At 42.8% G+C, this 27,902-nt stretch overlaps 1 protein-coding gene across 1 annotated transcript; it reads left to right on the top strand.

The window, feature by feature from the left end:
• The first annotated feature begins 311 nt into the window (after nt 1-311).
• rhot2 (ras homolog family member T2) lies at nt 312-27,902 on the top strand. Its single transcript, XM_060921151.1, has 19 exons — nt 312-577; nt 2,982-3,040; nt 3,221-3,302; nt 3,379-3,422; nt 3,566-3,619; nt 3,703-3,755; nt 4,028-4,136; nt 4,934-5,035; nt 5,147-5,245; nt 9,725-9,833; nt 12,204-12,324; nt 12,407-12,491; nt 12,581-12,726; nt 12,816-12,916; nt 13,016-13,146; nt 19,905-19,985; nt 20,084-20,206; nt 26,245-26,444; nt 27,255-27,902. Exons 1-19 carry the CDS (start codon nt 535-537, stop codon nt 27,370-27,372), a joined length of 1,860 nt encoding a protein of 619 aa, XP_060777134.1. The 5' UTR covers nt 312-534; the 3' UTR covers nt 27,373-27,902.

Genomic DNA, 27,902 nt, shown 5'->3' on the forward strand with positions numbered 1-27,902 from the left:
AAAGATTGAGAGAACTTAATGATGATGTTCTCATCATTCGCAGATGGTCCTAGAGCCTTCTCATCACATGATGTTTTTTGTTCTGGAATATTCCAAATATTTCAGACGAGTGGATGTGTTCAGCTCCCAGGGTTGAACTGAAAGGTCTCCTGGAGTGGATCAGTTCATGCATTTTAATGCAAAAATAAACATTTCTAGAGATTATGTGAATGTAAAGTGACCTGGGATGGACAGAAATGCTGTAGACATAACTTTTATTAATGGTACTTGTCTGAAATATGTGCACGCTTTATTTATGTTTAAAATGTGTTTTCACGATTGTTTGACCCACTGTGGAACGGAAATGCAATTTATGGTAATAAAGCTTGGTGACCGGAAGTGGGCGTTGTGTTGCAGCTGGAACCGGAAGTAGGTTTGTCTGTATGTGTGTGTCTCCTTGGACAGAATGGGAACGGGTCAGAGAGGAATACAACATGCATTTTAACTCATTCAAACACATAATCACTGTTTAATCCATCTGTGAGGAATAAATGAATGAAAATGAAACGCGACGTCCGGATTCTGTTACTAGGGGAACGTAAGTACCTTTGGTTATTCGCTAATGTGTGAATAACACACAGGCTAGTTAGCTTACTAGCTATGACTACCATAATTAATCTTTAATAGGCAATATAAAACAAGTACATATGTAACAACGATATGCATCTAAGCAGCAGTGGTTAGCACTCGAGCTAATTTGCTAAGTAGAATTAGTTAGAGTTGCCTATTTTAATTTTAATACCTGGTAAAATGAGCCAACTTGAATTTAAGTTATTGGCTCAGTCCCAAGTCCATCCGCGCTCCCTATTCAGGTGCACTACATGGTGGTTGAAATCGTAGCTTCCGCACTCTGCATAGTGCACTTCATATCTAACACGTATCGATTTGGACCAAGCTGCAGAGTTAGACTTATTTGTTGCTTTTTAGCCTCGAAAGAATATAATTTATTTTATTTTAATTTATAGATGTTGACACCATTATTTGTAGCCTTAATAGCAATTTGTGTTAAAGCGGTGACATTTTAGAGGCTTTTTTTTTTTTTTTAAAGCTAGCAGGCTAAACCTGTCAGAAATGTATCAGAAATACACTTTTACTGCAGCTATTTATTTATTTAATGTATTGATAACTTTTAATACGTTAAATAGCGTATTTAATAGAATAAGTTAGTTGCCTATTTTAATTTTAATAGCTGGTAAAATGAGCCAACTTGAATTTAAGTTATTGGCTCAGTCCCAAGTCCATCCGCGCTCCCTATTCAGGTGCACTACATGGTGGTTGAAATCGTAGCTTGCTGGTTTGTTGCTTTTTAGCCTCGAAAGAATATAACTTATTTTATTTTAATTTAAAGATGTTGACACCATTATTTGTAGCCTTAATAGCAATTTGTGTTAAAGCGGTGACATTTTAGAAGCTTTTTTTTTTTCTAAAGCTAGCTCTAGCCTAGCTAGTAGCAGGCTAAACCTGTCATAAATGTATCTATCAAAAATACACCAACTTTTACTGCAGCTAACTATCCATTTATTTATTTAATGTATTAACTTGTAATACGTTAAATAATCTCATGTATTTAATAGAATTAGTTTTAGTTGCCTATTTTAATAGCTGGTAAAATGAGCCAACTTGAATTTAAGTTATTGGCTCAGTCCCAAGTCCATCCGCGCTCCCTATTCAGGTGCACTACATGGTGGTTGAAATCGTAGCTTCCTTCCGCACTCTGCGTAGTGCACTTCATATCTCATACATATCGATTTGGACCAAACTGGTTTGTTGCTTTTTAGCCTCGAAAGAATATAACTTATTTTATTTTAATTTAAAGATGTTGACACCATTATTTGTAGTCTTAATAGTAATTTGTGTTAAAGCGGTGACCTTTTAGAGGCTTTTTTTTTTTTAAAGCTAGCAGGCTACCTGTCAGAAATGTATCAAAAATCCACTTTTACTGCAGCTAGCTTGCTATTTATTTATTTAATGTATTGATAACTTTTAATACGTTAAATAGCGTATTTAATAGAATAAGTTAGTTGCCTATTTTAATTTTAATAGCTGGTAAAATGAGCCAACTTGAATTTAAGTTATTGGCTCAGTCCCAAGTCCATCCGCGCTCCCTATTCAGGTGCACTACATGGTGGTTGAAATCGTAGCTTCCGCACTCTGCATAGTGCACTTCATATCTAACACATATCGATTTGGACCAAGCTGGTTTGTTGCTTTTTAGCCTCGAAAGAATATAACTTATTTTATTTTAATTTAAAGATGTTGACACCATTATTTGTAGTCTTAATAGTAATTTGTGTTAAAGCGGTGACCTTTTAGAGGCTTTTTTTTTTAAACGCTAACAGCTAGCTAGCTAAACCTGTCAGAAATGTATCAAAAATCCACTTTTACTGCAGCTAGCTTGCTATTTATTTATTTATTTATTTATTTAATGTATTAATAACTTAATTTATTTTCTATTCTCCAACAGTTTTGCTAGAACTCGAGTCTCACACTTGTGAACTGAGTAGTCTGCCAAACCGCTAACTTGTGCACTATTTCCACACACTAGTTAGTACAGTAGTATGCGGCTTTCAGCACAAGCCAATGGTTGAATTCCAAACAGGTCACGCGGTCCTAAGTAGTGCCCTAGCTAGTGTAGAGAGACCGTTAGTTCTGACCACATGTAGTGCACTAACTAGGGAAAAGCGAGCCGTTTGGGATGTCGCCCACCTGGGGCGTTTTCCTTGGCAGTGTTGACTGCACTTCTCTTTCCAACTTGTCATCTGTTCAGAAATGTTTGCTTTCAAGGTTATTAAAGAATAATCTGTGCACTGTGATCACCATAAGAGCTCGTAAACCTTTTAGAAAGCTGGTCTATAACTCATCACTTCTTATATTGAATTCAAGTCACAAAGCTCCTTCAGTCAGTCCAGGTCATGGTGGTTTTCATTCCTTCTTTCCTCCAGCCAAAGTGGGGAAGACGTCTCTCATCATGTCCTTGGTCGGAGAGGAGTTCCCCGAGGAGGTGAGCTGAGCACTTGTCCTGAGTGTCGTTAAAGAACGCTTGACATCTTTGTAAGCTTCAAAGGCAGTCATAGTGGTAGTGTCCTTGGTGGCTGGAGCGAATGATGATTGCCAGGTCCACGCCTGAGCCACGATGTTGCTGCTCAGTGTCTGACCAATTGGTCTGTGTGTAATCGGTCAGGTTCCTCTCCGGGCCGAGGAGATCACCATCCCTGCAGACGTCACACCTGAGAAAGTGCCGACGCACATTGTGGACTACTCCGGTAGGCGCGTGTTTTAAGCGTTAGATAGTATGCGTGGAATTGTGCACGTTCTGCAGTAGTCTGTTGTCTGTTGCAGAGAGCGAGCAGTCAGAAGAAGTGCTGCGCAGCGAGATAATTAAGGTAAGCAATGCTCGATCAGCAAGTGTTCAAGTCTTCCAGACCGAGGGCTTTGCCTTGTTGAAGTGTTTATTGCAGTGCCATTTGCACGGTACACTGCTTTCTTCTTCGACAAGCCTAAGCTTACGTAATGGTCTTCCTTTAAGGCGAACGTGGTGTGTGTGGTGTATGATGTCACGCAAGAGGAAACCATCGACAAGGTACCTTGTGCTTTCTCGGGTCGTCTTTCTTTCTTTCTTTCTTAAATCCTTGTCGTTTTACACTGCTGTTTTATTCCCATCAGATCCGGACGAAATGGATTCCGCTGGTGAACGGCGAAGCTGAAAAAGGCAGCAAGTAAGAACCACAGTCACGCTCATACACGACTGAAGTTGTTTACGTAATTAATCGGCAAAAGTCCAGGGGGTGGATCTGGATGTGATGATCCTAAACCCGTGCAACGCTGTACACACTGAGCTGTTTCTTTGGCTTGATTCAGCCCAAGTAGGAGGAGCTAGATCAGCTCTGACTCCACCCACTGGACTGTTTGTCCTTCCAAATAAATACGGATAACGTCCTCATATTTCCGAGTCGCGTTAGTAGGAACCGTTGCTCTCGCCTTTCCGTAGGATTCCCATCATCCTTGTGGGCAACAAGTCCGACCTGCGCTCCGGCAGCTCCATGGAAACCATCCTGCCAATCATGAACCAGTTCTCGGAGATTGAGACGTGCGTCGAGGTGAGGGCAGATCGACACGCTTTAAAGGAACAGTCCACCGTATTTCCATAATGAAATATGCTCTTATCTGAATTGAGACGAGCTGCTCCGTACCTCTCCGAGCTTTGCGCGACCTCCCAGTCAGTCAGACGCAGTGTCACTCCTGTTAGCAATGTAGCTAGTCTCAGTATGGCCAACGGTATTTTTTGGGGCTGTAGTTAGATGCGACCAAACTCTTCCGCGTTTTTCCTGTTTACATAGGTTTATATGACCAGTGATATGAAACAAGTTCAGTTACACAAATTGAAACGTAGCGATTTTCTATGCTATGGAAAGTGCGCACTATAATGACAGGCGTACTAACACCTTCTGCACGCTTCGGCAGCGCATTGATACGGAGCTCAGATATCAATGCGCTGTTGAAGCGCGCAGAAGGTGTTAGTACGCCTGTCATTATAGTGCGCACTTTCCATAGCATAGAAAATCGCCACATTTCAATTTGTGTAACTGAACTTGTTTCATATCACTGGTCATATAAACCTATGTAAACAGGAAAAACGCGGAAGAGTTTGGTCGCATCTAACTACAGCCCCAAAAAATACCATTGGCCATACTGAGCCTAGCTACATTGCTAACAGGAGTGACAGCGCGTCTGACTGACTGGGAGGTCGCGCAAAGCTCGGAGAGGTACGGAGCAGCTCGTCTCAATTCAGATAAGAGCACATTTCATTATGGAAGTACGGTGGACTGTTCCTTTAATGGTAATGTGTTTCAGATGATTTGGTGTGTCATATTTTTTCCCCTCCCCCCTCTGTCAGTGCTCAGCGAAGAACCTGAAAAACATCTCTGAGCTTTTCTACTACGCTCAGAAAGCTGTCCTGCACCCGACAGCACCACTCTACGATCCTGAGGACAAACAGGTACATGCGCACGCACACACACACACACGAAAATCAACAATATAAACAGCGTGAAGAATCAAAAACTCAAGTCATGTCACTCTGTGTGTGTGTGTGTGTGTGTGTTTGTAGCTAAAGCCGCTGTGTGTTCGTGCCCTTAGTCGAATCTTCACCATATCCGATCAAGACAACGATCGGATCCTCAGCGACGCTGAACTCAACAGGTTTCAGGTAAGAGCACGTACATCGTGATAATACCCATGTTCACGAACGACAAAAGCAGGCATCTGTGTAATTAACTTTTATTTTTAAATTTATTAATAAACTCCTAGATTAGTGTTCTCTTTCACCACAGTATTCCAGAACATTCTTTGTTTCGCTCTCAAACACATCACCGTGTTTTGTTTTGTTTTCCTCCTCTCTGCTGAGATCAGTGAAAAATTACAAGTCTCTCTCTCTCTCTCTCTCTCTCTGCAGAGATGCCTACTAGTACGGATTGGCCGTATTTTGTACGGAAAAGTTACGTAAATACGATGTTACGGCAAACAGTGTTATTCTGTACGGAATTATTATAAAGTCTTAAAAAATTCCAGTGAGTTGTTTTTAAATGTCCAAGCGACTTTTTCAATCCATGCGCGATTCACGGCTATTTATTTTTACGACAACCTCACGTGCTGTGTGTGACATGCGCAGATTCCGCACATTTGTTCGCGCTATTTTTGATACGGTAGAATGGCCGTGCATTACACCCAGTCAAAAGGGCAATGGATACGCGCACTGCAAACTGTGTAGAACCGACATTAACATCACTCATGGTGGTCGCGATGACTGCACGCGGCATGTCAACTCCAAAAAAAAAAAAAAAGCATAGTCAGGCGGAAAGTAAATCTGGGGGTATCCGGCAGTTTTTTACGAAATCTGTGGATGAAAAGACACGGAACGTGACCCGTGCTGAAGCGGTGATGGTTGACCTGTGCTTGGAGTTGAACTTGCCAATTAGTGCCATGAAATGTGAGTTAAACTTATTCAGTTTCTTTTTACATGTCTGATTTTTATTCACTGAAATATCAAACACTGGCTGGACTTCTTTAACCCTTTGATGCAAAACATGGGTCAAAAGTGACCCGGCTGAGTTTTTATCTTCTATATCTTTGCAATAAATTAATTCCATCATTCAGTATTCAAGGTATTCCTCAATTAACTTGTTTTTGATCATCATACATCCTTATTTTATTTTTTCCTTTCTTACTTTTTGAATAAAAACCCTTTTTGTATCACTACCCTTCTAATGCACAACATGGGTCAAAAACGACCTGCATTCATTTTCCAGGTTATTTCATGTATGGCTGAGTGTTTCTATGCTATACTTTTGAAATAAATTCATTTTGTCATTTACTTTTCCAAATATGCAGTAAATATCTTGTTTTTGTTTAGCACAAATCATCATTTTTACTTTTCCTTTCTTAAGTTATGAACAAGCACAGCTTTTGTAATTCTACATCAAGTTTACACACATGGGTCAGAACCGACCCGCATGCATTTACTCCAGCGTTTGGTGGGAACTGTGAATTGTGCTTGTGTCAGACATTTCACAGCTCAGCACAGCGCCCTTTGCCCATCTAATACATGGAAGTAATGTTTTTCAATTGTTCTAACATTACCTTAGAAAAAAATTGATTATGTTTAGGTTCCCTTGAGAGTGAGTAGATTACTTGTCAGAAAGTTACAAGTAATTACTATTAGCTACCGAGCTGTTGACATATTCTACTTTAGTTAGCTAATTTTATTGTAGTTGGCTTAGCTAACGACATAGTTAATAAATAAATAACTGGCCCCATTCACTGCTAAAGTAATTACTTGAAACAAATTATTATTATAGTATTAAGACATTTAATTTTAAATCACAGTTGGATGACCCATGTGTAGTAATATAAAAAGTATTTTTGTTCATAAAGTAGGAAAGAAAAAATTAAATTAATGACTTGTGGTAATTAAAAACAAGATATTTAAAGAATACTTGGAATATTCAATCATAAAATAAATTGATTTCAAAAGATAGAGCAAAGAAAAACTCAGTCAGCATGAAATAACCTGGAAAATGAATGCGGGTCATTTTTGACCCATGTTGTGCATTAGAAGGGGTGTGCATATGTTTTGCATCAAAGGGTTAATTCAAAGTCTTTTCAGTGTTGCAAGCGCAAATGTACATGTAGTCTGATCAAAAACAGAGTTTTATGATTAGTGTTGTTGGGATTGTGGCAAAAAATGGATCATTCCACTGTTTTAAATACAATTATAAATGTCATTTTATTCAATGTTTCTTCTGAAGCATTATGCTGAAATTATTTATATATTGGGACATTAAAGGGATAGTTCGGGATTTTTGACATGAATCTGTATGGCATCCCCATCCATAGTGTCGTGCAAATACACTGACTTACCCCTGACAGCATCCTGTGTTTCATTCATTGTTTACTAGTGATGGGAATTTCGGCTCTTTTGGCTCTTCTTACTATAAGGAGCCGGCTCTTTCGGAAGATTTTTTTATAATTATTTCTCATGACTTGTACAGTCACATCGAGTACACATATCAATGCAAATTAACACGAAGGGATTTACTAGACCAATTTATATCTGGAACTATTTTCAGCCACAGCACAGGCAAAGCACCGCTGCAGGCGCAAAGACACTGCGCAGCGCCTGAAAACGGGTGCGCAGCGCCTGAAAACGGGTGCGCAGCGCCTGAAAACCCGTTTTCAGGCGCTGCGCGGTGTCTTTGCGCCTTCCTTTTCCTACCTATTCCTTTAATTGCTGCAATTAACTAGTTAATTCTGATTCTATTTCTCCTCTCAGTTATAATCTGTCCTGCTTTTGAAAAGATCCTCTCTGGGGGGGACAGATGCTGCCACTATACACATCCTCCGTGCCATCACGTGTGTAAGCCGTGGATAGAGTGCAGCCTTGGTCTCCCACCAGCTTAGCGGGTCTGCGTTTCGCTGTCACCTGGCGGCAGCGCGCAGTGATAAGAAGGGAGAGAAAATAGTGCCAAGCAATTTCGAGGTCTGACTTTTTATTTGACAATGGTTTTGTGATGCAAATATATCACTCTTTTGAACACGTACTGTTTTGAGACGAAAAACGTTTTACTTTCGTGACCCCAACAAACTTGCCGGACTACTTTGGTCTGGACCAAAACTGGACAAGAACTGGACTCACAGGATGCTGTCGGGGGTAAGTCAGTGTGTTTGCACGACACTATTGATGGGGATGCCATACAGATTCATGTCAAAAATCCCGAACTATCCCTTTAAGATAACAATGTCGGACTCTCTTTGGCATGAAATAAGAAATTTTTTTTTTTAATTTTATTCGAATCGGTTAACAGGTAGAACATTTTGCCAGGCAATATAATATAATACTTTTGAGGAGTTACATTCAATACCAATGATTGGTAGTCAACCGTAATGTTTGCAAACAGGGAACACTATTGTCAGGGATGTGATTTTTCCACGAATTCGCGGAATTCCGCTTTTTTCACCTCAAAACTTGAAAAAAAATGCTTCCGATTTTTCCCTCAAATCCACATTCGTATCCTGTTCGTTCCGACTTTGTTTGAAAGATGGCAGCCTCGGATTTGCATCTTTACGCCTCGATCACGGAGGCTGCCATCTTTCAACTCTGTTTGAAGCAAGCGCGTTCATTGGTTGTTACAGAGCGATGGGCCAATCATGTACCTCGTTTCATCTCATTGACGTAATTACGTCATTTACGCAATTCCGTCATTGAGATGAAACGAGGTACGTGATTGGCCCATCGCTCTGTAACAACCAATGAACGCGCTTGTTAGATAGCTGGACGTAAGCTCGCTTCAAACAGAGTTGAAAGATGGCAGCCTCTGTGATCGAGCGTAAAGATGCAAAGCGAGAGAGAGAGAGCGCGAGCGAGCGAGAGCGCGAGTGAGAGAGAGTGCGCGCGCGCGCGAGTGAGTGAGAGAGTGAGCGTGTGTGTCAGAGTTGCATGTTGACCATTAAATTGGCTTGAATTTGTTAATCATGACAAGTTTTTTCTTGTGTGTTTGCTTGCCATTTTAGTACAATTTTTAAGTCAGAAATCCCCAAAACCCAGGAGCTTCGGGGGGCTTCCCCCCTTGTCCCCTCACCAGGGTGCTGCCCTGGACCAGCTGGGGGCCTGCGGCCCCCAGACCCCCGGCTAAAATTTTCAGATATTTTCACCAGCCCCAAATCACATCCCTGTATTGTATTTATAAAAATGTGATATATTGTATGCTCTAGAAATTTGTTGAGTGGAAATTCAGTTGAGATGGCTGCTCGCGTTTTGTTTATTCAATTCACACAAAACAGTACTTTATAATAATTTAAATGTTAAACATATCGGTATATACACCTCTTTATAATGGAAATGCGCATAAATTAATGTTACTGAAAGTCATTCCAAAATACTGAAAAATGTTTTCAAGAATACTGAAATTCAAAATTTGGGGTAGGCATCTCTGTCTCTCTTACACACGCGTGTGTATATACACTGGATCATCAGGCTCCAGAGTCGCATCACAACACCCTGTTGATTATTTTCCTATAACAGCATGCGTTCCTCCAAATGTTTTTCATCCCTATTGAAGCAACTCGAATTAGCACTTGTAAAGAGTTTCAGCGATCATAAGAATGTTTAATGTGGTGTGTGTGTGTGTAGAAATCGTGTTTTGGGAACCCGTTAGCTCCTCAGGCTCTGGAGGACGTGAAAACGGTCGTGTGGAAGAACACCAGCAACGGCGTGCAGGACAACGGCCTGACTCTTAACGGTAATGCACACTGAACAAGACGGCGATTCTAAAACATCAGAAGAATGAAGTAATATGTGACCCCTCACCGAATCCAGGGACACATGTCGGCCGAAACGAATCCGAGATAATCGCAAAAGAAGCTTTTTTTTTTTTTTTTTTTTTCGAAATTTGTGATTTTTTTTTTTTTTTTTCCATCATGTGCAAGTTGAGATCTTGAAGAATGCAATCAGTATTTCAGATAATAGATTGTTTTGTTGGAAAAGCATACATTTTTTGTTGCAAATTGTCTCGTTTTTGTCAGGACTGTAGCCTGCTGGAGGGTGTGGGTAAATTACTATATGGAAAAAGGCCGCACCTTGCATATAATGTCCTTTTATTGCACAAACGCGTTTCGGCGTGTGCCTTCCTCAGTGTGCAACAATGTAACCACAAAAACACTTTTATCGTTTATCTTTTGATTTGTCCTTGTGGGATACTTTATGTGGGTAAAACGAAGAGACAGTTAAAAACGAGAATTTTTGAACATAAATGCTCAATAAGAAAAAACGATGAAAAATCATCTGTGGCAAGGCATTTCCAGTCTGCTGGCCATGACGCTAGTATGTTGAAATTTATGGGACTAGAGATGGTTTACAGGTCTCCACGAGGGGGAAATAGAGAGAACCATCTCTTACAGCGAGAGGCGTGGTATATTTTTAATTTGAATACGTGTATACCGAATGGGATGAATGAAGAGCTATCCCTGACTTGTTTTTTATGAAGGTAATAATGTACTGATGGCTATACTGCATTGCATAATTGTAAATATGCACATAATGTCTAATGTTTTGTGAATGTATTTTTCCAGTCGAAGGATTATTTTGACACATGGTCTAAATACTTCATTGTCATTGGCTTGTGATAATGGGTGTGGGTATTTAAAAGTGTTTTTGTGGTTACATTGTTGCACACTGAGGAAGGCACACGCCGAAACGCGTTTGTGCAATAAAAGGACATTATATGCAAGGTGCGGCCTTTTTCTTTGGAAATTGAGTTGCACATTTGGGTCAGCACCCTTACATTAGGAATTATTTAAGAGTGAAGCCTGCTCCAAGAAAAAATAAATTACTATATGGGCCATTCACGTGATGATTTAAGTCTTTTTTTTTTTTCCGCGAATCAGCTGTATGATACGAGCTGCGCGCATGGCTACTTAACTGCATACAGGCGTGTGATTTCACTATGGAATGAGTTACTAAACAGAGCGCAGAGGAGCTGAAACACCACGAAGCAAACAGACACTCGGTATTTACATCGGAGATCACCATTTCTAGCAAAAAAAAACGCAACCTCGTTTTCCAGATTGAATGGAATACTTGAATGATCGGATGATACACGGACCGTTCTAGGATTACATTCCATCGGAGGCATTGGTGTGTGCAAGGCGCCGTTTCTCTTTCTGATGGGGTGAGTTTATTCATCTAAGGCTGTGTGGTTATTTTTGCATGTAACGGAGAGTGTTGTGGTTTGGTTAAGCCTAGGTCACAACCGGACGTACGATTTTTTGGCCGTGTGATTTTTGGCGTTTCCCAGATCGCTGCGTTTTTTTTTTTTTTTTTGTTCACGGATAAAGACGCGCGTTGGCCGTAAGTTTGTCTTGCAACCTGAAAAAAACGTAAGCGCCCGTAGAGTTTGTTTGACATGACAAAGAACCTCTGCGGCTCAAAAATCAGCACATCACACGCGCGCTCTCGTGCGTTTCATGCGCGCTCACCGTGTGTTTCTTGCGTTTTTTGCGTGTAGACCGGCCGTAGGAGCGCGTACCGTATGGCCGGTTGTGACCGAGGTTGTGACATGAAACTAGTGTTGTGTTAGTTGTGTCATCATCGTGCTATCTTTCTTTCTTACGGTGTGAGTAATTTTTCAACCACAAAACGTTAAAGTATACTTTAGGACTTATTTTTGTACTTCATAATTGTGTTGGGCATACTTTGCCTGGAAGGAAAATTGACGTGGTGATCTTTGTTTACATGAAAGTAGTATCGTGCTAGCTAGTAGGGGGTAGGGCTTTCCTTAATGTCATGCAAATGAGCAGCATTATGTGCCTGCCCTGCACCCAGAGTAGCTGAGATGGAAAACTTTGAGGGCGATTTTCTCCCTTTTCTGTTTTAAGAAGTATACACTTTCAAAAGGCCACACATTCTTCAAATATTGTCAAATCTCCACATGGAAGGCGTCATTGGAAAGCTTAGAAACTGTACTTTCTGAATCTGTCAATAACTCAAAATGCCCCCGGGCCGACACGTGTGCCTGGATTCCGTGATCTGCCACATATGATCCGAATGTTACTCCTTCAGCTCCGTCGTGTAAATATCACTGCAGTGTTCTTGCCTGTGCGTGCGGTTGCAGGTTTCCTGTTTCTGAACACGCTGTTCATTCAGAGAGGACGTCACGAGACCACGTGGACCATCCTGCGCAAGTTTGGCTACGACGACACGCTCGAGCTCACAGACGACTACCTCTATCCGCCGTGAGTTCCGTCTTGTCTCCGACTTCGGCTTTCGCGGCGAAACGCCCGTCCCCGAGTTTTAATTTTGCGTTTGCGTTCCCAGGCTGCGTGTACCTGTCGGTTGTACGACAGAGCTGAATCATCTCGGTTATCAGTTCCTCCAGCGGCTCTTCGAGAAGTACGACGAGGTAAAGAGCAGTGGGGGATAAAACAAGCAGGGTTTTTTTTTCTGGTGTTGCACGTGCGATCTACGTGATGTCTGTATGTTCTGGACCAGGATGAGGACTCGGCTCTTTCGCCAGAGGAGCTGAAGAACCTGTTCGCTGTATTTCCCTACATGCCCTGGCCCGAGTCGGTGTACAGTAGCGTCCCTACTACGGAGGACAACTACATCTCTCTGCGTGGCTACCTCTGCCAGTGGACGTAAGTGAAACGGAGTCTTGTCACAGCATGCCCCCAAGCGTTTTGTGTTTTCCTTCCTTCAATTTGCGACACGTCGTCTGTTTTTGCAGGTTGTCCGCATACCTGGGCGTCCACAGGTGTCTCGAGCATTTAGGGTACCTTGGTTATCCCATCCTGATGGAGCAGGACTCTCAGACGTCAGCCATTACGGGTACACGTGCTTTCTGTATCTCTCACGCGCACACACGCTTTGGTTAAACTCTGGCTTTAGGTCTTGAAGTAACATTGTGTTATGTTTGTCATGTCTCAGTAACCAGAGAGAAGGCGTTAGACCTGGAGAAGGGACAGACGCAGCGCTCAGTGTTCCTCTGCAAGGTGATTGGACCACGTGGAACAGGAAAGACCGCCTTCCTGAAAGCCTTTCTTGGGCGGAGCCTCGTGGTGAGAGAACAGACTATTATTACTTTAGTATTACTCACCGGCCACTTGAATAGGAACTTGTTCTTGGCTGCAGGAGCGGAACCCAGTGTGGTCTGCTGTTGCATGCTGAGATGCTTTTCTGCTTTGGTTATATGAGTTACTTTATCCTTCCTGGCAGCTCGAACCACCTTGATTCTGGCCGTTTTCCTCCGACCTCACTTAGCAGCAAGGCGTTTGTTTCCACCCACAGAACTGTCGCAAAAAACCCCGATGTTTTTTGTTTTTCGCACCATTCTGTGTCAACTCGAGACTGTGTTCTGTGAGCAGCAGTTTCTAAAATACTCAAACCAACACCCATGCCACAGTGAAATGTGATTAATCCCAGTACCAAAGAAACCAGTCATCAGTAGCCACAATGACTACCGCCCATTGGCTTTGAGAAGCTGGTCCAACAGCACATCAAAACCAACCTCCCGTCCGCTTTCGACCCACACCAGTTCGCCAACGGACCAAACAGGTCGACTGAGGACGCGATAACCACTGCCCTACACACTGCACTTTGCCACCTTGAACAACAGCCCAGCGACACAAGGATGCTCTTCGTAGACTACAGTCATCCCAGACAGACCGTTTCCCAAACTGTCTGACCTAGGACTCTCCCAAACCATCTGCCACTGGATCAAGTGCTTCCTCACCAACTGCTCCCAGATGGTAAGACTAGGCCTCCACACCTCATCCACCCTCATACTCAGCACTGGAGCCCCACAGGGCTGTGTGCTGAGCCCTCTCCTCGATGCCCTTTACACCCACGACTGCACTCCCACCCACCCTACCAACACCACCATCAAGTTCGCGGACGACACAACTGTGCTTGGGCCCATCTCAAGAAACGAGACGTCCAGAACCTTACAAGTTGGTGTGAAGAAAACAACCTAGCCAGTGGCGGCTGGTAGTCTTTCAAACGGGAGGCTGGTCGGTTACGATATTTCCAGATTTTAAAAGGAAACACATCAGTTTTGCCCATACTCTTCCCTCTGATCTGGCTGATTGTTGGCAGGGTCACAAACTGTGAAATAACAGGTTCTTTTGGCCCATTAGCCTACTGTCCAATATACATGATGGTGGTGTTGGGGGGGGGTATATTTTAACATTTTATATTTTAAAATTGTGGCATGTTGTTTAAAAATTGATTATTGAAAGCAGCTCTTTGTCAGGAACCTCAGCAGTAGAGCTGGGTGCCACACATTTCATTCAGTGACACTTTCCCTATATTTTACTTATTTTGACTGAGACATGTTTTATTGACGATTTTGATAACCCTTCACTTTTAATCCAGGTCTGTAGTGTGAAATGTTCTCGGCTGTGTTTTTGTTTAAAAATGTTTTCCAAATTGTAGCGGTGTTTAATTCATATCCAGAAAAATATATATTCCAATATAATATACTCAGCATAAACATTTTAAATAGATTCTATATTTTTGGTCCATCCATGACGTATTACTAAAGTAGCCTATTTACTGTTGTTGATGTGGGTCACTTGCTGTTAGCCAATTCACTTTCTCGTACCAGGAGAGCTGAAAGGAACGAGTATTATTCCCTACCTTTTTCACCAAGTCAATTTGAGGCGTTGGTCTACCCTGCTCTTTAATTTTAATTTTTTCCTCGAAAGGAAGACTGGCAAATGGCTTCGCCAAAATTAAACCAGCAATGCTTGGCATCCGTGCGCAGCTTTCTTGCTAGCTGACTAGCCCCCTCAAGTTCAAGTTCAGTCACTCAAATAAACTAAATTTCTGGAACTAAGATAGCAAACTTGACAACACTATATTTACACTTTATTTACAATGAAAATATATACAAACTAAAAAAGCTGGTAGAAACCGTATGTAATGAATGAAATCGAAATGTAAGCCGATCTCTTACAATACACCACAGCACTTGCGAATCCGCATGGGACTGAACTGAAATTCACCGCTGCCTGTCTATAGTTGAAACGAGCTGTCAATCAAAGAAAATATCCGGCCGCTTTCACCAATCACCAGTCTCCTCGCGGAAACTGCCATGTCCCTCCCACTGTGAGGCTGGGAGTCCGTGGGCAGGCATTTTCGCAGTATTTGTCCAATAATCGTCTTGCGTTTTTCAATATCAAAATGCATAGCTCCCAAATGCCATTGAAGTCCACTGAGGCTGGGAGTCCGTGAGACTCCGTGGGCGGGCGTTTTCGTAGTATTTGTCCAATAATCATCTTGCATTTTGATATTGAAAGCGCAGAGCTACCAAATGCCATTGAAGTCCACTGAGGCTGGGCTGCATCGCGCTGTCACGAGGGGGAAAAACTCACGCACACATTAAAGTTATAAGGGAATGATTTCGCACTGTAGTTGGGTTGAGCACATATATTTCTATGATTCTGGATCTGAAATAGCAATGTTATAAGGTCGGCTATAACATAAGCCTAGCGCAATTCATCCAACATGATGTTTGTCATTTTTAGAGGAGGCTGAGCCTCCCTCGTTGCCTTAGAGCAATCGCCCGTGAACCTAGCCATGAACCAAACAAAAGAACTCCATAATAGACTTCTGAAAACACAACACTCCATTGCTAATCAGCAGGGTCAGAGTGGAAAGAGTGCCCACTTTCAAGTTCCTGGGCAAACACGTTGCAGAGGACCTCACCTGGACCACAAACTCCACAGCGGCAGTGAAAAAGGCACAGCAGTGACTGTACTTACTGAGGATCTTCAAGAAGAGCACCCTCCACGAGCAGCTGCTAGTGACCACCTACCGTTGCTGCATCACTACATGGTTCACCAGCAGCTCTGTGGCAGACAAGAAAGCCCTTCAGAGAGTCATCGACTCTGCACAGAAGATCATTGGCTGCCCACTGCCCTCTCAAGAACAACTCTACACCACCTGTTGCCTCAGCAGAGCCACCAACATCTTAAAAGACCCTTCCCACCCTGGACACCAACTTCTTGAACCACTGCCCTCTGGTAGACGGTTCAGGTCCATTGCATCACGGACAAATAGACCAAAGAACAGCTTTTACCCGAGTGTCATACATGAACTGAATAACGCCGGTTATATTGCCAGCGGTACGGACAGAAACAGGACTGAACTGTAACACAAACTGTCGACACTTCTACATGCCGACCTCTTACCGAAATAGTATGTTTTTCCAACCACATGCACCTTATTCTCTCGATCACATTTATTTATTTATAGTGGTGCTTGAAAGTTTGTGAACCCTTTAGAATTTTCTATATTTCTGTGTAAATATGACCTAAAACGTCAGATTTTCACACAAGTCCTAAAAGTAGATAAAGAGAACCCGGTTAAACAAATGAGGCGAAAAATATTATACTCGGTCATTTATTTATTGAGGGAAATGATCCAATATTACATATCTGTGAGTGGCAAAAGTATGTGGGATTAGCAGTTAATTTGAAGGTGAAATTAGAGTCAGGTGTTTTCAACCAATGGGATGACAGTCAGGTGTGAGTGGGCGCCCTGTTTTATTTAAAGAACAGGGATCTATCAAAGTCTGATCTTCACAACACATGTTTGTGGAAGTGTATCATGGCACAAACAAAGGAGATTTCTGAGAACCTCAGAAAAAGCGTTGTTGATGCTCATCAGGCTGGAAAAGGTTACAAAACCATCTCTAAAGAGTTTGGACTCCACCAATCCACAGTCAGACAGATTGTGTACAAATGGAGGAAATTCAAGACCATCGCTACCCTCCCCAGGAGTGGTCGACCAACAAAGATTACTCCAAGAGCAAGGTGTGGAATAGTCAGCGAGGTCACAAAGGACCCCAGGGTAACTTCTAAGCAACTGAAGGCCTCTCTCACATTGGCTAATGTTCATGAGTCCACCATCAGGAGAACACTGAACAACAATGGTGTGCATGGCAGGGTTGCAAGGAGAAAGCCACTGCTCTCCAAAAAGAACATTGCTGCTCATCTGCAGTTTGCTAAAGATCACGTGGACGAACCAGAAGGCTATTGGAAAAATGTTTTGTGGACGGATGAGACCAAAATAGAACTTTTTGGTTTAAATGAGAAGCGTTATGTTTGGAGAAAGCAAAACACTGCATTCCAGCATAAAAACCTTATCCCATCTGTGAAACATGGTGGTGGTAGTATCATGGCTTGGGCCTGTTTTGCTGCATCTGGGCCAGGACGGCTTGCCATCATTGATGGAACAATTAATTCTGAATTATACTAGCGAATTCTAAAGGAAAATGTCAGGACATCTGTCCATGAACTGACTCTCAAGAGAAGGTGGGTCATGCAGCAAGACAACGACCCTAAGCGCACAAGTCGTTCTACCAAAGAATGGTTAAAGAAGAATAAAGTTAATGTTTTGGTATGGCCAAGTCAAAGTCCTGACCTTAATCCAATGGAAATGTTGTGGAAGGACCTGAAGCGAGCAGTTCATGTGAGGAAACCCACCAACATCCCAGAGTTGAAGCTGTTCTGTACGGAGGAACGGGCTAAAATTCCTCCAAGCCGATGTGCAGGACTGATCAACAGTTACCGCAAACGTTTAGTTGCAGTTATTGCTGCACAAGGGGGTCACACCAGATACTGAAAGCAAAGGTTCACATACTTTTGCCACTCGCAGATATGTAATATTGGATCATTTTTCCTTAATAAATAAATGACCAAGTATAATATTTGTGTCTCATTTGTTTAACTGGGTTCTCTTTATCTACTTTTAGGACTTGTGTGAAAATCTGATGATGTTTTAGGTCATATTTATGCAGAAATATAGAAAATTCTAAAGGGTTCACAAACTTTCAAGCACCACTGTATGTTGCTCCTGCTCAACTGCAGTCGGTCGACATGGGCAAATGTGCAATTGTCATGCCTAATTGTCCAATCCATTTCCTTATCACTGCAGTAACCCACTGACTGATCGTCATGCTGTATCATACAGTGGTATGCAAAAGTTTGGGCACCCCTGGTCAATTGCTGTTTCTGTGAACAGTTAAGCAAGTTGAAGATGAAATGATCTCCAAAAAGCATAAAGTTAAAGATGACTCGTTCCCTTTATATTTTAAGCAAAAATAATTTTTTATTTTCATCTTTTACATTTTCAAAATGACAAAAAAGGAAAAGGGACCGAAGCAAAAGTTTGGGCACCCTGCATGGTCAGTACCTAGTAACACCCCCTTTGGCAAATATCGCAGCTTGGAAACACTTTTTGTAGCCAGCTAATAATCTTTCAGTTCTTACCTGGGGGATTTTCACACATTCGTCCTTGCAAAAGGCTTCCAGTTCTACAAGTTTCTTGGGCTGTCTTGCATGCGCTGCTCTTTTGAGATCTATCCACAGATTTTCAATGATGTTTAGGTCAGGGGACTGTGAGGGCCCGGGCAAAACCTTCAGCTTGGGCCTCTTGAGGTATTCCGTTGTAGATTTTGAGGTGCGTTTTGGATCATCGGCTTATTGTAGGACCCATCCTCTTTTTAACTTCAACTTTTTTACAGATGGTGTGATGTTTGCTTCCAGAATTTGCTGGTATTTATTCGAATCCATGCTTCCCTCGACCAGTGAAATGTGCCCTGTGCCACTGGCTGCAACACAACCCCAAAGCATGATCGATCCACACCCATGCTTCAGAGTTGGAGAGGTGTTCTTTTCCTGGCATTTGGCACCCTTTTTCTCCAAACATGCCTTTTGCATATTGTGTCCAAAAAGTTCCATTTTGATTTCATCAGTCCACAGGACTTGTTTCCGAAATGCATCAGGCTTATTTAGATGTTCGTTTGCAAACTTCAGACGCTGAATTTTGTGGCTAGGACGCAGGAAAGGTTTTCTTCTGATGACTCTCCCATGAAGGTGTTCAGGTGTCGCTGCATAGCAGAACAGTGCACCACCATTCCAGGGTCTGCTAAATCTTTCTGAAGGTCTTTTGCAGTCAAACAGGGTTTTTTAATTTGCCTTTCTAGCAATCCAACGAGCAGTTCTTTCAGAAAGTTTTCTTCATCTTCCAGACCTCACCTTGATCTCCACTGTTTCTGTTCACTGCCGTTTCTTAACATTACAGTCTGAGGAAACGGCTACCTGAAAACACTTGGCTGCGTTCTTGTAGCCTTCTCCTGCTTTCTGGGCGTCAATTATTTTATTATTCAGAATGCGACGGAGTTGCTTAGAGGAGCCCATGGCTGTTGATTTTAGGGACAAGTTTGAGGAGTCAGAGAATTTCTACAGCTTTGAAATCTGCATCATCTGACCTTTCCTAACGAAGAATTTGAACAAGCCGCAGCTCAATAAGCTAATTAAGGTCTGGAACCTTGGTAAAAGTTACCTGAGAACTCAAATGTATTGGGGTTCCCAAACTTTCGCATGGTGTTCCTTTTCTTTTTTCGCTCTCCAATTGTAGAAAACAAAAATAAGACACAAATCCTGCAGAAAACGCTGAAAAGAAATGGTCTCGTCTTTACCTTTATGCCTTTTGGTGATCAGTTCATCTTCTGCTCACTTAACTATTCACAGTAACAGACATTTTCAGTCAGGGTGCCCAAACTTTTGCATGCCACTGGAGGTCACACCTTGGATGCATCGAACATGCGCTTGTGAGATGTTTGAACATTGTGAATATTAACCGAAGCTCTTGATTTGTATATGCGCGATTTTACGCATCAAGGATTCGGCTGATTAGAGAACTGGGAAGGGGGGGGGGACAGGAAGTGGATGGGTGTTCCTAATAAAGTGGCCGGTAAGTGTCTATTTTGAAGTGTGATATTTGTAAACGTATGAAATGGCGTTTTCAGGGTGACGAGCGCAACCCCGGTGCCTTCTCTCTCCACACGATCAACACTGTCTCCATTTCCAGCCAGGAGAAATACCTCATTGTAAGTGATGCATGGAGCAAATGTGCGCTGTTTGGTTCTGTTACTGCGTTCAGCTTGATGTAGTGATGCACTGCTTCATGCCTCGCCATTTCCTGTAGCTGGAGGAAGTGGACGTTGAAGCGGAGTTCCTGAAAGCAGCGGATGCCGCGTGTGATGTCGCCTGTCTGATGTATGACGTCAGCGATCCGGACTCTTTTAACTACTGCGCTAGTATATACAAGGTACTCTTTCTCTCACACACACACTTGAAGTGTTTTCATTAAAATTAATTACAAGAACACCATCATATTCGGCGGCACGGTGGTGTAGTGGTTAGCGCTGTCGCCTCACAGCAAGAAGGTCCGGGTTCGAGCCCCGTGGCCGGCGAGGGCCTTTCTGTGTGGAGTTTGCATGTTCTCCCCGTGTCCGTGTGGGTTTCCTCCGGGTGCTCCGGTTTCCCCCACAGTCCAAAGACATGCAGGTTAGGTTAACTGGTGAGTCTAAATTGACCGTAGGTGTGAATGTGAGTGTGAATGGTTGTCTGTGTCTATGTGTCAGCCCTGTGATGACCTGGCGACTTGTCCAGGGTGTACCCCGCCTTTCGCCCGTAGTCAGCTGGGATAGGCTCCAGCTCGCCTGCGACCCTGTAGAACAGGATAAAGCGGCTAGAGATAATGAGATGAGATGAGACCATCATATGCATGTATTTTTCTCCATTTGTAGTTGTGGAAAAACAAATGAGCGCGTTCATCAAAACCTGTGAATTCCCTTCCAGTAGGAATTAACCATTGTTGTAGTCGAGTCACTAACGCTATGTTCACACTGCAGGCTGAAGTGACCTCAAATCCGATTTTTTCAAATCCGACCCAGGCCGTTTGGATACGTGGTCCTAATTCCGATTCCTATCCGATCTTTTCATATGCGACTTCAGTCTGAACCGCCAGGTCGCATTCATCCGACTTACACGTCATCAACAAGCCACAAACGTCACTATTCTGCGCTGAAGTAGGCGGCGGGTCTGTCAAAAAAAGTCACAACAACATGGCTTTGATGTTCCTTTGAACGGAGGTTGCAGTCACTACCCCGCAGAACCCCTGAGCCAAAACCCTTGCCCTCTTCCTTCTCAACCTCCTCCTTAACATCAGGCTATTGTGCATGTTCTGGCTCCGTCGCAACAACAACCGCATCATCGCCAGGTACTCCATGCTGGCTACTGTCATACACAGGAAACTTTCGGTTACTTCCGTAAACACTGGCCATGCTCACTGCGTGTGACGTCGTCGTATCCTGCAATGCGCATGCGGAACACTTTTAGGTCGCTTTTCGTTCATACTGAGGATCACATACAAGTCGCATATATTTGTTAATGTGAACGACCTCACAAAAAAATCGGAATTGAGCATTAAGCCTTGCAGTGTGAACGTAGCGTAAACCTCGGGTCCGAGTCCGGTCTCGAGTCCCCAGCGTTCAAGTCCGAGAACAAGACTCCACCCGCACCATTTGACGGTGTCTGTCGCTGCCTTTATGTGAAAGCATCTCTGCAACTGTGTCGGACTAACGTTACTGCTCGACCGCCCCGGTTTAGTTAACAGGCTACAGATAAAAAGCTTGTTCATCGCTCAGCAAGCCCCGCCCACTATCAACAGAGCAATGAACATAGCGTGTCACTACTTCTCTGGGTAATCTGTGGTTGGTAGAAGAGAGCAACTGGACTTGCTTGAAAAGTCTTGAAGACATTTCGCCTCTCGTCCGAAAGGCATCCTCAGTTCTGTCTGACTAATGGGGAGTATCCAGTATTTATCCTCTCATGGATCATCATAGAATCCGAATCAGAATGCTGATGGCTGCATCGTAGGTGGCTGATAAAAGATGCCATAGACACTAGGGCTGTAACGATATGCGTATCAAATCGCGATACGCAGAGCCACGATCCGTATCGCGATACAAGAAGGCAGAATCGCGGTACACCCTTTCAAACTTCTCCTCAGCCCAAAAACAGAGGCGCTTCCAAACTTCAATTTATGAATACTTTACTTTTTATTTAAATTACATTTTAAACTTACTTAAATTACTTTTATTTTTTTATATCTATTAGTAAGTCGTTTTTTCGCCGACCTGCGACAATCTTCTGCGAGTCACGCGACGTCCACACTCGCCACTGGCAGAGCATTCATTTCTTTTAAGCGGTCGCCATTCTGGTTGCGACGCGGGGAGCGAATCTGTAAACAAGCAGCTCATTGGCTGGCTAGGTGTGCCACAAGCCAATCACAATCACTTGACCGGAAAGGCATGCAGTGTTGCCAGATTGGGCAGGTTTAGGTGCTTTTTGGCTGGTTTTGAACCAGGGCTTTGAACCGGAATTTTTTTCCTATTGGTTCGTTCCAAACAGAAACGGAATTTTAACGTTTCCGGTTTTGGGTTCCACCATTAAATAGACGTTCCCGAACTGGTTAGAACAAAAAAATTTCGTTCCCGGAACGGTTAATTACGTTCCCTGTCAGCTGTTTAACAAATGGCTATAAAATTATGTCTCTGTCTCATCCAGCTTAAGCCAAATGTAGGCTAATTCTATTACAACCTTCATTAAATAAGACAAGAAATAATTCAAAACAATTATTATTTCAAATGTTGGCGATTTGGATTCTCAGTATGTCTTCCCATCTACACAAACAGAAAAAGTGCCAAAAATGAAAGATAATTCGTTTAGTGTGTTACCAAAGGCTAGTCAGGCCCTATAGAGGGCTACCGCATGACGTCACCGCGCCGCGAGATTTTGTTAGGCGCCATATTGGAAGACCAAGTACACATCTATGCAAGTACATACATTCATAAAACAAACTACACCTGAAATGTAGCCAGGGCCGGTTCTGCCCTAATCTGGACCCGGGTGCAACATCGCGCAAACTTGCAAAAATGACTTTTTCAGAACCGAAAAAAACAGAGCTTCCGGCTCAACAGTATTATTTTGAGAAATAAAACAATCTTTGGATATACTTTTGTTCATTTTTGCATACATATTACTCATTCTCTGCAGCGGTCTGAATTATTTGTTATTAAATAATTAATATAAGTAAGTAAATGTTAAGTCAAATTTACTACTTTAAAAAAACATTTTAAAAAAAATCGTGGGCGTATCGAATCGTGGGTCAAAAATCGCAATACGAATCGAATCGTGAGTTGGGTGTATTGTTACAGCCCTAATAGACACCCACCTCTGTTCAGTGATGGTCGTTCCAGGTTGACAAAAATGAACGATCCTCTCTGGCTAAGAGTCTGCCAGTTTTCTGGAAGTCCTCTCATACTCCCGCACCAGTCGAAGGGAACTCATCCCAAAGTGTGTAGAAACATATCTGTGACGAATCTCAGTCATCCAGGTACATAGTAATCTGTGGTTGGTTGAAGAGAGCAACTGGACTTGCTTGACCATCACTGAACAGAGGTGGGTGTCTATGACATCTTTTATCAGCCACCTACGATGCAGCCATCAGCATTCTGATTCGGATTCTATGATGATCCATGAGAGGATAAATACTTGATGCTCCCTATTAGTCAGACAGAACTGAGGAAGCCTTTCGGACGAGAGGCGAAACGTCTTCAAGAATCTTCAAGCAAGTCCAGTTGCTCTCTTCTACCAACCACAGATTACTATGTACCTGGTTGACTGAGATTCTTCACAGATATACTTCTCTGGGTGGAGTCTTGCCAAATGACGACTCAAGTTCGAGGCTGTCCCCGTCGTCTCCTCGATAGTTCTTCGACATATGAAACACATCGCAGTGCATTTTTTTTATTTTTTATTTTCCCCCCCACTGCACGAGAAGTCTGTATAAGCAAAGCGGACGGTTCTAGGGGCGTTCTGTCCAGGCATTTTAGCGCCGTTAACGTTCGTCATGTTCAGGAATAAACTTACGAACAGGTCAGTGTGCATTCTCTTCTCTTGCACGAAATTAGTCTTAAAATTAATGTCAGTATAAATATGGCATGTTGCAAAAAATCCGAGTCCTCGTCTCTAATTTATGAGCTCAAATACAGTTAAAGACGAACTGAAGTCATTTTTAAACTTGCTTTATTTATTAACATGTTATTCAGTTACGTTTTCGGTTTTAGTAACCTTATATCGTGACTCATATTGGCAACTAATTGCAATTAAATATTATCGTGTACTTATCGGCCGATTCGGTTTTTAGCCACGTTGAATTGAGTTCGTTTGGTCCGCGTGATCTTCACCAGACTTATGCGAGACTCCGAAACGTTTAGAAGTGTCAGCCAGGTGTCAGTGCCGCCATTTTGAAAACTGTTTTCCAAACGAAATATTGCACAAAAACGAGTTTAAATGACGATTAGTCCCTACTTTTTTTTCAAACTTTCCTGATCGCTATCAAAACAAACAAAACTTCCGGCTTGATTACGTCAGCATTCGAACGAGGGCGCGCGCGTCTTTTGACCAACGTTGGCAGATGTCGGTCACTTTTTGATTTCCGCTGTACGTTTTACTTCCGTCCTTCGATGTCTCGCACAGGTCTCAATGAATCTCGTTTAGGCCATTATTAAAAAATGTTCTGTTTCCGGTCCACCGGCCGGGTGAGTGCCTTTTGTGCGGTTGAAGTTTTTTTTTTAACGCCGGTTGTTCGACATTTTTTTCGGGTTTGTAAATCTAAAATCAAACTTGACATTTCCGCATTCCCAGGGCTTTCCACTAAGGCTCATACTAGCCAGCCATGACAAATAAGTAGCCGGGGGGAGTAAACACAAAATAAACTCCTGTGCACGCAGTTCCCAGGATTAAATGTATTTTCCACAGACCATTTATTTATTCACTTTACTCAAATACAAAGTAAAATGGCAGTAAATCCTCTTTCTTTTCTTGCGTATTGCATCATGAGGCGTTCCTGGCTTGTAAATCTCTTATTTTCGGCGCATGACACATTCACGCAGCTGAGCATGCTATGAATTAACAACGACAACGGTCTGCAGTGGGGCGACACAATTACACACTCAGCAAACATTTCTCCATTTGTGTATGAAAATACACTCCAACCACTCAGTTTGGGGTCATTTACAACCAACGGTGTCTTTTGATGCCAGCACGTAACTGAACGAGAGAAGACTGGTTTACCGGAGACAAAATAAACGTCATCTCTGCTTCTCGGCCCCGACACACTACTGCCTCCACCGAGTGCGCGCGCGCACACACCGCATGTCGGGGCCGCGGATGAGTTACTCTCCCTTGATCAACGAAGTCGGCGGGGAATTTGTGGTTATTATCGGTACAAACAGCGCAAATCACAACTTAAATGAGTGCGGTTCAGTTTGACATTATTGTCAGTCCGTTAGATAAACATTTAATTTTATTAAAATCGAAAATTAATATTTAGAGCCTGTGGGCTACAAAAATAATAGTCATTAAAGTAGCCGGCTGGACTCAATTGTGTAGTCGGCTGTATGGCCGGCAGCCGGCGCTTGTGGAAAGCCCTGTCGAATCAGCTCTGCGCATGCGCCGTGCGGCACAAAAAAATGGCAGCCACCATGAAGGAAGGCGATCCGGAGTTTTCAAACATTTGCTTAAGTGTGAAATCGCAAAATGGTATTCTAGCGAACAACAAAATAGTAAAGATTCAGAAAAACAAATCATTCAGTGATCATTTTAATAGTGTAATTTCATCCGAACTCGGCCTAACGCTCGATTTAGAACTACAAAAAGTCCGTGTGTCGGACATTTTAAGTACCTTTGTAAAAGTTTTGCAAATGTCGCAGTCAGCATTTAAAATGCTAACTTAAAGTTTTTGTACAAGTTTCAGTTGATTAAACCGTCATATTTTATTAAATGTGTCTGCTTTTGTAATAAAAAAGTACTGAAAGAAAAAGCAAACACAGCATTGCAATTTCTTATCCATCCATATATTAAAAAAAAATATATCCCTCCTTCCCGACTGAATTTTTTTTGCTCACCCGGTGGACAGGAAACGGATTTTTTTTTTAAGAATGGCCTTACGGCCGTTGGACTGATAGATTACAGAGCATATTTCAAACACTCAGAACTTGCGATCGCCGGGACAAAATCGCGATCAAAAATGCATTCCTGTCTTTAATAAAGTGAGAAATTGAATTTTGATGGTGATAAATTTGCCTTCAGTTCTCCTTTAACGCACAAGTCCTTAAAATTAGGGCACGAGTCAGACTCGAGTACGACAAGCCTGGAATTACCCTCCGAGCTGCTGGAATAGAAAATGAGCGGACACACAATCATGTATAAAGTGTGTGTGTGTGTTTCTGTCTGCAGCAGCACTACATGGCGAGTGGGGTGCCGTGTGTGGTGGTGGGATCCAAAGCCGACCTGCCTGAAGTGAAGCAGCACCACGGAATGAGTCCATCCGAGTTCTGCTACAAACACAGACTCCCAACGCCACTGCACTTCACCGCGCTCAACACGCACAACAACACGCACATCTACAGCAAGCTCGCCTGGGCCGCCATGTATCCGTACGTACCCTCACTCTCACACACACCCTGAGTACATGCTGTTTGTTTTTTTCCACATCCAACAGCATACTTGAGAAAATGCAGAGCGTACGGAACAGTCGAAGGTGAAGAAGACGAATGAGACCCAAGGACGCATTCCTCCTCAGCACGAAGACGCAGTGTATTTTAGCTCCGTGTCCTGGCAGGAGGATTCGGACATGTGGAGGCTATTAAACGTCCCAGCGATCTGTCGAACAGCATTCGTTTCGAGTTTATAAACATCCAAGTGTCCAAGGAGATCGAAACAGAAAACACTCTCCTGTTTGTGGGAGCTGCGTTGACCATCCAGTTCGAGTGCAGCCTCGTTTCTCAGTCTTGTATGTAAAGATTTGAGGCTCAAACCAAAAGGTTTGCAATAACATGTAGAAATTAGCGAGCGCTTTCATGACAGTTCCGGTCAGTGAGCCGAAACGGTGCGCCATTACTTTTGTCCCAGCAAACCGGTTAAAATAGCAGTCAGTCGCCGCACTGTCAGTTACGTGGTGTGGTGTGGTATATTATTCAAAGCCAATCAATCGAAGGTTCACAAGCGTCCCGACGTGACCCGTTTTTCCGAAGTAACAGGATTTTCGCGAGATTTCTTGCGTAACTACTTCAACGCACGGTTTACGAATGAATCTCTTGAATTGAAAAATGAGGCTCATCACGGTTCAACAAAACGTATTAACTGTTTTTGTCTGATGTATAGTTTGAGAGAAGAAAAAAAATCAAAGGTTTTTTTTTTTTTTTTTGGTGCTGCGATTGATGTGTGATGTCATTTCCTGTCCGTAGGCACCTGAACGGTTCGGATATGAACAGCACGTCCTTTTGGCTGCGTGTGACACTCGGAGCTATCTGCGCCAGCCTGCTGGGGTTCGCCTTCTACAGAGCCTTGAGCAGGCACAAATAACACGAACACACACACACACACACACACACAAGGACGGTTTCTGTGCTGTTGGTCCAACATGCGTGCAGTAACGGAATTAACCGCTGCACTAACCACACAGAACTTTGACCTCTTTACCTTTGTGTGTTTCAAGCGTTTGGCCTGAGACATTATGCCAAATCGAGTTGACACACACACACCTCTCAGCGTCAGTGTGTGTGAGAGGTGGCAAGACGGACAGTTTTGTTCGGCATTTATTTATAGGAAGCAGGTCCTCAGTGTGGTGTTACAATGATAACTGGCAGTAAGGTCCAAAAAAAAAAAAAAGCATTTCCATATCTTATATAATTATTTTTTTAAACTGGTTGATGCATTGCAGGGTTTTTTTTTTTTTTTCTTGTAAATCATCAAATATGCTGGAATTCACACGCGTACACAAACTCCTCAGTGGTCCAACTGGTGTCCTCTTAGGAAATTTTTAATGCAGGAGCATGATGATGATGATGATGATGTTCAATAACTATATTTTGTAATAAATGTTTTTCCCTCCA

This window comes from Neoarius graeffei, chromosome 5 (genome assembly GCF_027579695.1).
Source record: "Neoarius graeffei isolate fNeoGra1 chromosome 5, fNeoGra1.pri, whole genome shotgun sequence".
In the NCBI taxonomy this organism is placed as follows: domain Eukaryota; kingdom Metazoa; phylum Chordata; class Actinopteri; order Siluriformes; family Ariidae; genus Neoarius; species Neoarius graeffei.

Excerpts from the sequence above, each read along its gene's own strand:
- rhot2 (XM_060921151.1), top strand. The coding sequence starts at position 535 with ATGAAAATGAAACGCGACGTCCGGATTCTGTTACTAGGGGAAC. Across the intron at positions 3,303-3,378 it reads GCACATTGTGGACTACTCCG|AGAGCGAGCAGTCAGAAGAA; the intron begins GTAGGCGCGTGT and ends TGTCTGTTGCAG. Across the intron at positions 3,756-4,027 it reads GAAGCTGAAAAAGGCAGCAA|GATTCCCATCATCCTTGTGG; the intron begins GTAAGAACCACA and ends GCCTTTCCGTAG.